This window comes from Mixophyes fleayi, chromosome 4 (genome assembly GCF_038048845.1).
Source record: "Mixophyes fleayi isolate aMixFle1 chromosome 4, aMixFle1.hap1, whole genome shotgun sequence".
Classification (NCBI taxonomy): Eukaryota; Metazoa; Chordata; class Amphibia; order Anura; family Limnodynastidae; genus Mixophyes; species Mixophyes fleayi.
Window position 1 is genome coordinate 196,715,083 of NC_134405.1, and position 12,373 is coordinate 196,727,455.

The 12,373-nt window shown below is 35.5% G+C and overlaps 1 protein-coding gene across 1 annotated transcript in view; it reads left to right on the forward strand.

The window, feature by feature from the left end:
• ANO6 (anoctamin 6) overlaps nucleotides 1–12,373 on the forward strand; it is a 68,820-nt gene that overhangs the window by 35,954 nt on the left and 20,493 nt on the right. The window contains exons 4-12 of the mRNA XM_075209078.1: nucleotides 2,707–2,772; nucleotides 3,183–3,461; nucleotides 3,847–3,960; nucleotides 4,451–4,566; nucleotides 5,205–5,339; nucleotides 6,468–6,573; nucleotides 7,518–7,578; nucleotides 11,784–11,929; nucleotides 12,020–12,097. Of these exons, the coding sequence (XP_075065179.1) occupies nucleotides 2,707–2,772; nucleotides 3,183–3,461; nucleotides 3,847–3,960; nucleotides 4,451–4,566; nucleotides 5,205–5,339; nucleotides 6,468–6,573; nucleotides 7,518–7,578; nucleotides 11,784–11,929; nucleotides 12,020–12,097 (1,101 nt within the window). The remainder of the gene's footprint in view (nucleotides 1–2,706; nucleotides 2,773–3,182; nucleotides 3,462–3,846; nucleotides 3,961–4,450; nucleotides 4,567–5,204; nucleotides 5,340–6,467; nucleotides 6,574–7,517; nucleotides 7,579–11,783; nucleotides 11,930–12,019; nucleotides 12,098–12,373) is intronic.

The following is a 12,373-nucleotide window of genomic DNA, read 5'->3' on the forward strand; positions in this document are numbered from 1 at the left end:
ATTTATTTAAGGGTCCACTAATCCTGAAATACAAGTTGTCGTATAGTAAAAAGAAATACTAATAACATTCAACATTGTAGTAGGATATCGGAACTGACATGACTTGATGTAAAGTTGTAATTTTGGGGAAGGGGGAGAGGGCTTGAGGGCAAAAAAGGTAATTTTCACGGCTTATTGCAGTAGTAAAGTACTCATCACTGTTTTACCATTTTTGGGGTCTATTTATGATACGGCAGCAGTAACAATCATTGGGTATCGCTGCAAATCACAGCCACAAACCTTTCTTTCTGTTCACTGTCAGCCTGATGCTGCCAGCAAAGGGAAAAAGTGTTATGCCCATAGCGAAGCCTGTCTATAGGGATAAGAAGGACTTAATGCTCTAGATAGAGGTCCCACTCAAGGAGGAACTATAATATAGCGGTAGACAGTGGTCGAAGTGGAATTTAGTAGTGGTGGTATGTAAATTTAAAAGTGCTATAGGAAAAATGTAATGGGAATGTAAATTAATGGAATTTCATAGTTTTACCATGGAGGTATAGAATACCTCCGTATACACCCCCAGTTCCACCACTGGCTGTATATTCATATAATAAGTTATATTATATCTTTCCTCTTCTCCCACAAGAAAATCATTTTTTTCTGGGTTGAGGAGGGGACAATAGCTCTATTCACTTTAAAGAGGCACAGAAGAAAAGAGCCAGTGGGTCATCAGTTAGTATATAGAGCAAAGTGAGAATAAGGCTTTTTACCCATTTGTCTTAGAAGTGTATTTTAGTATCTCAGAGAATGAAATGATTGCTAACAGAAAATTGCTTAAACTTTGCTGCACAAAAAAAGCAATACAAAGCCAAACGTTTCAGGTTCTGTTAAGGTGTGGTAACTATAACACAGATTGTTTGTAAATGCTCAAGTACTTTTTAGTGCAACTTATTTGATGGAGCTGGGATCTAGGAAATGAAGTGGTAGATGCTATCTACTTGCTGTAATCATAATTTAGTACAGAGCAAGTAATTAACATACAATTATCCAAACTTCTAATGAAAAGACAAAGCAGACGGTGGCTTAAAGTGTAAATAGGCCCCACCACAATCCCCACCCCCTCCAAAAAATGCAGTTGCTATGCAAGCTTCATGAAACCTGTGAGCCAAACTACCAAAAAATGGAGGACCAAAGAAGCAATGAGCAATTTACTTTTATACACAGAATACTAGATTATACATTTTACTTTATATAATTCCTTTATAGTATCAACATTACAACATTATTACATCAATATGCTCACATTTTTATCTTCTCTTTGTTTTATACCATTGAAATTTCGGGTGTAAAATGCTCAATAACGGATGTCTTTCTATTGGGAATTCCCGGCATCATTGCTCTCTGAAATTTGGCAGCCCAACTGATTTTCAGTTTCTTACATTATACCCGTCATTGGTAAATGATAAAGTGGTCCCCCTTGGTAACTTTGTGAAAATTACTGGAAACTGCAGTGACTCCAGGTGTAATACATTTATTACACGTATGAAAACAAATGATTTCCTTTACTGGTTTCAGCGCCTGCAAGACATATTATTAAAAGAATTGTTGAACACAGTGAGTCATGTGTATTAAAGAGAACCAGTTCGATCACATGACTGTTACATTGGCAAGAATCACAACGTGGTTAGACTGATACAGATTTCACAATTGAACATGTTGTTGTAACAATGCAAGTACTTCTTTTCTATTACGTATACTAGAAATGTGCAAATGATAGTAACTACAACAGTACTTATGATTATAAACTACAAAGGATATGTTTGTATTAGTTATTTTTTTTATCAATAATAGGCCTAGAGACTTGTAATAGTACACTGATCAAGCTATGTCTAGATCATTGTCCACTATAAGAGTATATCATATATAAATATCAGTAAAAAATGAGCTTTTTAGTAGAACAAACATATCAAAATCATTTTTTAACAATTAAGCATTTAATACCTATTACCATACAACTGATACAAATCTAAATAATCAAAATACTGAAACTTATTATTGTAGCAAAGGTGAAAACAACAAATATAGACTGAAATCAAACCTCCTTATTGCAAAGGCTCTTATTTCTTGAATCCAATAAATCTCCCTTCTGAGAAGCATTTTATATCTTTTCCTCCTCCAATAGTGGTTGAAACCGGATCAATATTGGTGAATATCAGTGTAGTAAAATTGCTACTTTCGCGTTCTGCAAAACATACAGTAGCTGAAATATTCTCATCTATTATGTGTGATTTATGTTTTCTTTCAATGTGCGGATGATACACATGAGCAAATCTATTACATACTATGAAGAACTTGTTTGGTTTCTTATTTCCCTCTTTCAGGGCTTGATTCATTAAAGAATGCAAGTCCATTTACGGGCATATCTTGCGTTTTTTCAATCCAAGCATACACGAAACATACGCCAAAGAATGAACGTCATGGTCGCACGTAAATGACACTTCCGACAGCCTAAGATTATTTTAGCATAATACTTGGACTGCAAACATGTCGGCTCCTGGTACTTCCCATGCAATTGTTGTCTTATGTTTTTAATGTTGCCTCCATTTAATTACATTTTTATACAGACTTTAAGATGTATACTGCCGCTTTTTAGTTCTGTATCTGAGTGTAAAAGAAGGCCATTGTCCCCATATACTGAAATATTTCCTGTCTAATATCACTTTGCAGAAAAAACGACAAGCCTACGAATCCAATCTTATGAGAAATGGCTTGCAGCTAGAGGCAACAAAATCTGTAAGTTTCCAAATTATCTTGACATTTCCCAAAGCACTGCACAAGTTTCTAACACACAATACATATAATTGTGTGCAGAGAAATCATTATTGGTCATATGTTTTAGCATTTAGTATATTGGCCCTATAAATGTGTACAAGCTGTTTGCATTACCTCTGGAAAATATGCCTATGACTAAGTTTTTGTAGGGCATTTTTTGACTGTTTAAAACACAGCTGTCTGATAATATATGTAGTAGGTGTCTTGTATTGCAGTGGTGACATTTATTAGATGTTATCTTTAATTTTGAATGATGAAAATATATACTAAATTCTTTGCATTTTGATTTCTGCATGGATACAATTAAGCTGGTTTAAAATGTAGTACTTAAACCAGTGGTTGCATAACTAGCTCTATGTATCCCGCTGTAGGTGGCTGATCATGGTCTAGTGTTTGTGAAGGTCCATGCGCCATGGGAGGTTCTGTGTACATATGCAGAAGTGATGCACATCAAGCTGCCTATACAACCCAATGACCTCAGGCAACGACAATCGGCTTTTAATTGGTTTAGAAAAATCTTCAGTGTAAGTGAAGATGTAATAAAGCCAGAACAAGAATTCTTCACAGCACCATTTGAAAAGGATCGTATGGTTGACTTTTATATCAAAGACAGAGAGACTTTTTTCACTCCAGCAACAAGAAGCCGCATTGTAAGTAACTACAAGCTTTAAACTGTCCCTCTTAGTCTGCCTCCCAAGCTCTGTCATTTCTCCCATGACATCTGGCAAATGAATTAGATTTCCTGCTGATTTATGCCACAAGTGTATTGCTGTAGACCACTAAATATAGGATTGTTAAAGTGGACCAGTCACAATCAATTATTATTATCTGACATGATGGTACAATTTATCATTTAGGCCAGTAGCATTCCGTGTTGAATAGAGGCATAATCCATTATCTTAGACAGTTATTTTTTTAAAGAAAAATCGTCCCTGTATTTATTATCAGATGGATAAAAAGGTTTATTACAGAACGTGCTTTATAAGGGCACCTATTCTGGATATTTTCACCATTGTGCATTTTCCCATTTTCCAGGTCCAGTTCATTCTATCTCGGGTTGAGTATGCAGTAAAGGATCATGTGAAAAAATTTGGCATTAACAAACTCCTGGATTCTGGCATCTACAAGGCAGCATTTCCTCTTCACGATGTAAGGCATTTAAATATTTAGGATTTCATTGAACGTCATACACTATAGTACAGCTGTATGACTTTTTCCCTAGACTCTTGGGACTTTTTGGGTTTTTCTGTAAGTTCTTTTCTCCCTGTAATTTTAGAAGTTTTAAACCGGAGCATTGATTCTACAACACAACTTAACAAACCATAACTCAGTTTTTCTTCTTTGGGTGCAGAAAAGGTGTCTCTCTGTTGACCTTCTATAGGTTTAAATGTATAGATTGGTATAGACAAACTCTTCCATTGGCTCCTAAACGTATTAATCATCTACGCTGCGTGTCTGTGAGCAAATGTAAAAAGTGAGTTATCTTTGAACCAATCATAAGTCTGTGAAGGGTTGCATAACAAACTACTGCCAGCAAAATCACAATTCCAAAGACATGGAATTTGGCATTTAGTTGCAGTAATAAGCTGCATATTTTCCCACAGTGGCTGATTGATTTATTTATTTATTTATTTTGTAGTGTAGGTTTAACGTTCCATCAGAAGACCCCAGATGTCCCAATGAAAGAAATCTGTTGTACAAAGAATGGGTCCACCCCTGTAGCTTTTACAAATTACAGCCTTTGGATCTTGTAAGGTAGGAACAATAGGTTTTGTATTAATCATACAAAAGTTGTTTCAATCATTCATTCATGATGGTGGAATGTATCCATGGAACCTTTTTGTCATTATTGCAGTTAAATGGCAACATATATTGTGCCTATCAAGAAGTAACTGCATTATTTACTCTCCAGTTATCAGGCCTTCCTATTAGGGGATAAGTCTGCCATTGTAAACATAACAGATTCATTTCACTGTAATAGAGGATATAAAATCCGTCAATTAATGTTTTTCTTTCAAAATCCACTAGCTGCATTATTTCTAAATTTAATGTTATGACACAATATGACTTATTAAATAGGATTAAATAGTAAGAGTGATGTAATACATAATGATCAATATAACATTTGCTTTGATCGGGCTAGTGCAAGACATAACTCCAACTGATAAGACATTGGCTTGTTCTGTGGCAACTGAGTGCGCTTTGGGCTGCTAGAAAGTGAGATGATCTAGTGATGATCCCTGAAAGTTATTTTTATTAGTTTTTGCCTTTAAAACTATAGAACTTGAGAGGGTTATAAAGCAGGTGCTGGTAAATATTTTAATCGTCGATACAAGGGCGTTGAGCTAAACGGTTAAAAAAAAAAACAATGTGTTATTGTATTTACTCCACAGAAAATACTATGGTGAGAAAATTGGAATCTATTTTGCTTGGCTCGGTTTCTACACTCGCATGTTGTTGCTGGCAGGAGTAGTGGGACTTGGATGTTTCTTGTATGGCTATAAATCTCAGGAATCATGCACCTGGAGGTAAGCACAAAGTATCCATGTGGGTAAAATAAATGCTGGAAATGTGAAATTATATGCAGAAATAAATCCAGTTGGCTCATGTAGTCTGATTATTTCCACATGATGTGAGTTCTCTATACATGGCTGTGGAATTAGTGGCGCAATATAAATAGATGATGATCTATATTATAATTTACACATTCTTGCCAATACAACTCTTCCTAAAAATGACAAAAACCTCATTGGATGAAGCCATTTTCAAACATTAACTAAATATACCTGATAGTATTCTTTCAATTGTTCCAACGAAAGGTAGACTGAATAACCAAAATTGTATGTGTTTTCAAGGAAATGATTTTCCTTAAAGAAGAACGATGATCAGTATAGGCTTTAAAGTAAAATACAAGTGTCTCTTATCTTGTGGTGAGGAATTGGTTTTAAACGTTCTTTTTTTCTTACGGTATTAAAAAGTCGTCATCCTGAAAAATAGCACTGGCCGGTTTGTATATCTATTGTTATTGAATTAAACAATTCACTCCAACAGCTGAATATCTAAAATATATATATTGCTTGCCAATGACATTGTACTGTTTCTAAGACAGTTGTGGCATGTATGTGATACGATCTTATTGCCTCTGCATGGTATTTTTATTTTAGGGTTTGTTTTTTTTCAGAGCATATGCCATATTTCATATAACATGTACATTACTGAGTTTTTAATTACAAAAAAAGAAATCATATTCACCCCCTTCAGTGATGGTAATTTTGCCACAGATGACCGTATTGTTGCTAATTACCTAGATGTCATCTTTAATAGCTCCCATATCTATTTACCGATTTTATTTATTTTCTTTTATTTTTTATTATTATTATTATTATTATTATTTTCATTTATTTATTTTTATTTTTTTGGCAGTAAGCTGCACTTATTTTTAGATTTTGCCAATGAAACTTTAGGTATAAACTTCATTTATTGGCGGTTCTGCTACATGCGCTTTTATGACATAGCGCACTGCACACAATAGGATGAAGGTACACGTTCTGTTTAATGGTTAAGGACACTGCATACTGTTGTATATCTTAAAGCATATTTGTTATCTTTGTGTCTAAAATGCATAATTATGGAACTGTAATTTATTTTTGTTTCAGCAAAGAAGTTTGTGACCCCAATATTGGAGGAAACATCATTATGTGTCCACAGTGTGACAAGGAGTGTACATATTGGTACCTAAATATCACCTGTGAGTCATCGAAGGTAATGTTTTCAAAATGATTATAGGATGGATCCTTTTTAATATGAATCTGATTTATGTGGGAGTTGCATGTCTATTACATTTATATGGTGTTGCTATTTTATCAGCCATTTAGCTTCAAGCTGGAAAAAATACACTGTGTATGGCAGCTATTATTTCAATACAGCATTTTGTATCCTAAAGTGTGATTTTATGTTAAGTAAAAAGTCATTTGTTTTTTTTAAAGCTTGATGACTTTTTGTATGTTTTTAAAACGGAAATAAGCTTTTATTTTGCACCTTTTTACAATGAATTAACAATTGTTTTCTGATTTTTGAAAAAAAAACTATCCCTATATCATACATGCTATTTGTCCCAAAACACAGTGGGGGGAATTCAATTGACCGCGAGTTTGTTTGTTTTTTTCCCAGCGTTAAAAAAAAAAAAAAAATCCCACGCGGGTTTTTAACTGCTATAACGACCATTTCTAGTTAACACAGCGTTTGAAACTCGTGCAATTCAATTGAAAAAGAAGTAACGCTGCGCATTAATCATTGGTGTTTGCGAGTTTTTAGGGGAGTGAAGAGGAGTGTTTAACGTGGTCATGTATAACAAAAAAAAAGGATTGGCATACATTAGACAACAGCATATTGGCCTGTTTAAGGCGCCGCATTAAATAACAATTGAATAGCTTTTAACGCGGAGGGCTCTCACCCACTCTATACTATCACTAGACCTTCTACTGGAGCGTGAGAGGACCGTTTCAATTAAAAAAACGGAGCGTTTAAAATGGAATTGAATCGAGGGTAAAGTTAACCCGCTCGAAAATGTTACAAAACAGCGTTAAAATGAATTAACGCGGTGTTTAAAAAATATCTCACGGTCAATTGAATTCCCCCCAGTGACTGTTGTCCACTTGATTGTGATGATTTTCTGCTTTGTAAATTGAATTATTTTTCTATTTCAGAAACTATGCATTTTTGACAGTTTTGGAACACTTGTGTTTGCAGTCTTCATGGGAATATGGGGTAAGGTTGCAGAAGGTCTCACATTTCCAGTACTATACTGTTTGCTATAATAATGGTATACTGTCCATGGTCCATTCATATTAACAATATAATAATGCATTATTATTCTGAATGTATTTGCATGACTTAGCTGGTTGATTTAATAAAGGATTCTTCCATGTCTGTGAGATGCTAAGTTCAAAATATATGCCTGAAAAACCAAAGGTGCAGACAGGGGTAGTGATTCATTCCCATGGCGCCATCCTTCTTCTTTGTGTTTTAACAGTTGTTAACATATATTAATTGCTGACATAACATAATACATCATTACCAAAAACTTCACAAAATAATGCATGTAGGGAATACATATAACAAACACAATTGTATGTTATTACAGTGGGCAATTGTTGCCCTTTAAAAATGTAACAGCTTAGTGATTTAAAAAAGGTATAATATTAATCTGTTGAAATAGCCAAATTAATACCTTTACACAAAGTATTAAATAGAGGATTATTATTAAAAAATACATATGTCCCCTGTCAAATAACTGTATTCAAAGTGCTATGTACTCATTACGTTAAGCAGGACAAATCATTACAAAAAGTATAGTGCACCAAGTTTTTAACAAACATTTGCAGTTCTAAGTTCATAAGTGAAGTACAGCAAGCCTCCCATGCTAATTAATGAATACACTGATTTACTACAAGAGCATCAATCTGGGCTGTCTCTAACTGGTAAAACCTATATATATATATATATATATATATATATATATATATATATATATATATATATATATATATATATATATATATATATATATATATATATATATATATAATTATATATAATATATATATTAGTGTATAAATGTGAGTGAAAATGTAAATAGAGCTGGAACTCTATAGAAATGAGAAAACATAATAAGGTGACTTTACTGCTAAAAAGGGATGTGATCAATCTACAGTTGGAGTAATCTGTAATACATATCACTTCTATTGGTTTCAATTTCATTGCAAATAACTTTTTAAACTTATGGAAACTTACAACAATATTAAAATAAAACTCCTAGTAATTTGCAAATAACATCCAATCCTATTACAGAGATCCCAATTAACTATAAAATTCTAAAATCCATTATATTTCCAGTGTATATCACAATCTAATTTATGTGTAGTCAATAATTCTTTATTCAATTTTTATAATGAATTCTAACATTCATCCAGATTTATTTACTAGTATCTGATCCCCTTCTATATCAGAATACATTTGCAGAGACATAGACTGCTATTATTCTCTATGCCCTCTTCTGTCCCTTCCGTCACCCATAATATTGCCTAACCCCTTAATAATCTCTTCATCTCAACATTTGTCTTGTTCTTCTTCCCTTTTCTTTATAAATTGTCTCATTTCCCTATTTCTCACGTATAGCTTCATCAGCAACCTCTTCCTCTTCTTTCACTGCACTCACTTATCTGCCCTTTATCTCCTCCTGCGCATACATGACAGATGATTATACCCAGTGACAGAGCTACCACCAGACCAGTCCAGCAATGGTGGTCCATCCGCTCCAGCACAGTTCTACCACTCAGGAGAGTGGAGGCCTCTGGAGTAAATGGACCAGCATTGCCAGGCCCTGGATTACACCTGTATCTATTTCACGGCTTAAGTTAGTGTCAAACAAGGTTTTTTTTTACTTATTTTTTAATTCCTACAGCTTTTTTAAAAAAAACTGCATTTTATGGAATGCCTAGTGGGTGGTCACATGCGCTAGCTGTAAAAATGATACAAATGCCATTTATGACCAGCAGCATAACCACTCATGCAGCTTATAGTATACTGTTGTTTCTTCTGCACCTGTCACACAAGCAATTAAACAGCTGATGAAAACCTGGTTAGATAATATGTAAAACTTTTCAAGCAGCGTTTCACTTGCTAGCAGATAGGAGTGCTTTCCCTAGCTTTCTGCTCAAGCATGAAACATTATTTTTTGCGAATACTCTGCTGAGGCCCAGATATAGACATAGTGGGCCTGATTCATCTTCCAACGCATGCAAGTTGCATTTTTAAAACGAAACTTGAGAGTACGTGTGCTCGTAACTAACTAAAAAAAATTTTTACAAAATTTTTATTTTGTACTTTAAATACATAAGGATTTCATAATGCGTACAGTACATAGTCCGTTTTTATAGTTTCTCTTACTTGCATACACATGTTCTGTGTTACCTAGTGGTACGCATATATGTGTAGTTTTAATACAAAGATAATACTGTGACAGTCATCATTATCATTTGGCATTTACGCCTGCCCTGTAGTGCAAAAGATACAGTTAAAAAGAAATGTATTTTCGAGAAACGCAGACCTTGAATTGGGCGCATCTGTGCTGGCACGCCCTTACTGTACATTGCCTATGTTAGCTCACCCCTTAGCTCTCCTGTTCCACCTCTCAAGTAAGTTCATTTGCATTCAGACTGGAATTGCATGCACTTGTGGTCACTGGTGTAAGGTCCATGTCTGAGCATGCGCAGAGCTATTTCATTGAAGAAACGACACGCAACGGGACTTGCGTGTATATATATATATATATATGTGGTTAGCACTTCTGCTTCACAGCACTGGGGTCATGAGTTTGATTCTCGACCATGGCCTTATCTGTGTGGAGTTTGTCTGTTCTCCCGTGTTTTCGTGGGTTTCCTCCGGGTGCTCCGGTTTCACAGCACTGGGGTCATGAGTTTGATTCTCGACCATGGCCTTATCTGTGTGGAGTTTGTCTGTTCTCCCGTGTTTTCGTGGGTTTCCTCCGGGTGCTCCGGTTTCCTCCCACATTCAAAAAACAAAACAAAAACAACATACTACTATCTTAATTGGCTGCTATCAAAAATTGACCCGTGTGTGTGTCTCTCTCTCTCTCTCTCCCTCTCCCTCCCTATGATATCTAATCATCATCATCATCATCATCAGGTATAAATCTGATGATGAGATATACATTAAGATTTCTTATAATACAGAGGGTGAAATAAGTATTGAACACCAACATGCAGTATGCCAGTACCGTGTGCAGAAAAACAGCCCCACACCATTATGTTCCCACCTCCAAACTTCACTGTTGGTATGGTGTTTTTGGGGTGATGTGCAGTGCCATTTTTCTTCCAAACATGGTGTGTATTATGGCATCCAAAGAGTTCAATTTTGCTTTCATCTGACCACACTATATTCTCCTAGTATTTGACAGGCTTGTCCAAATGTTGTGCAGCAAACTTTAAACAAGCTTCAACGTGTTTTTTTCTTCAGCAAAGGAGTCTTGCGTGGTGAGCGTGCATACAGGCCATGGCGGTTGAGAGCATTACTTATTGTTTTCTTTGAAACAATTGTACCTGCTAATTCCAGGTCTTTCTGAAGCTCTCCACAAGTGGACAACTCTTTTGATGATTTTTTTCACTCCTCTGTCAGAAATCTTGCGAGGTGCACCTGGTCATGGTCAGTTTATGGTGAAATTATGTTCTTTCCACTTCCATGTTATGGCCCCAACAGTGCTCACTGGAACATTCAGCAGTTTAGAGATCCTTCTGTAACCAATGCCATCAGTATGTTTTGCAACAATAAAGTAGTGAAGGTCTTGAGAGAGCTCTTTGCTTTTACCCATCATGAGATGTTTCTTGTGTGACACCTTCGTAATGAGACACCTTTTTATAGGCCATCAGTTGTGGCTGAACCAGCTGGAAGGATTGCTTTCTAATTACCGATAAATTTCAGCTGGTGTCTTGGCTTTCCATGCCTTTTTGCACCTCCCTTTCTTCATGTGTTCAATACTTTTTCCCTGTGTCATTTCACATTATTACACAAAACTTAAAGTATGGACATCTATGGTTTGATTCCTTTGCATGAGTGGATTGCAAGGATTATTGCTGACATTTGTTGTAAATTTCATTACGCTAGCCACATTAAATATATATTTACTGCTTCACTGGAGGTTTCTGTCCTCCCTGAGTTCGCCTTAGGACACCTGTGCTACCGTTTGACAGGTGTACCGCCCCAGTCAACCTCCCCACCTGCAACTGTCCTTGGAGCGGGTGGAGAGTATTATTTCACCCGCTGTATGTATGTATATTTTATAAGAATTGAACACATCAACATTTTTGTTATAGCAAAGGGAGATGATACAAGATGTATGGAAGCTCTAAGGTACGCTCCATTTTTCTAGCACAAATGTGTTTCATATGTTACAGTTACTTTGTTTCTTGAGTTTTGGAAGCGCAGACAAGCTGAACTTGAATACGAATGGGACACGGTTGAGTTTTTAGAGCAAGAAGAACAGCCTCTTCCAGAATATGAAGCAAAATGTACCCATGTAGTTGTGAATCCCATTACTCAGGTAAATAATATTGTACATTTTATACTTGGGGTATATAACGTATGTGCTCTGTCAAAGTACTTGATTGTACTCTGCTTCCTCTGTTTGCAGCAAGAAGAACATGTGCCTTACACTGCCTGTGGTAAATGTCTGAGGATGGCTTTCTGTACAAGTGCAGTCTTATTCTGGGTAATAATGTTTCATCTATTCTTCCAAGAAAAGAAATAATATATACTACCATATGTGGCATTTGTGCTGCCTATAGATCTTAGGGATTTGGTTACAAGTAATTGTCTGTGGTACACTAGATGAGCCGTTTCATCCTCTCGTCATTGTCATTGATGATTTTTTTCTTTCTTTTATATATATAATATTTTTTTTGTGCAACATAAACATATAATTTGCAATAATACCTTATGAAAGAAGGAGCGGCACAGATTCATAGCTGATTATTTTGCTCAGGCT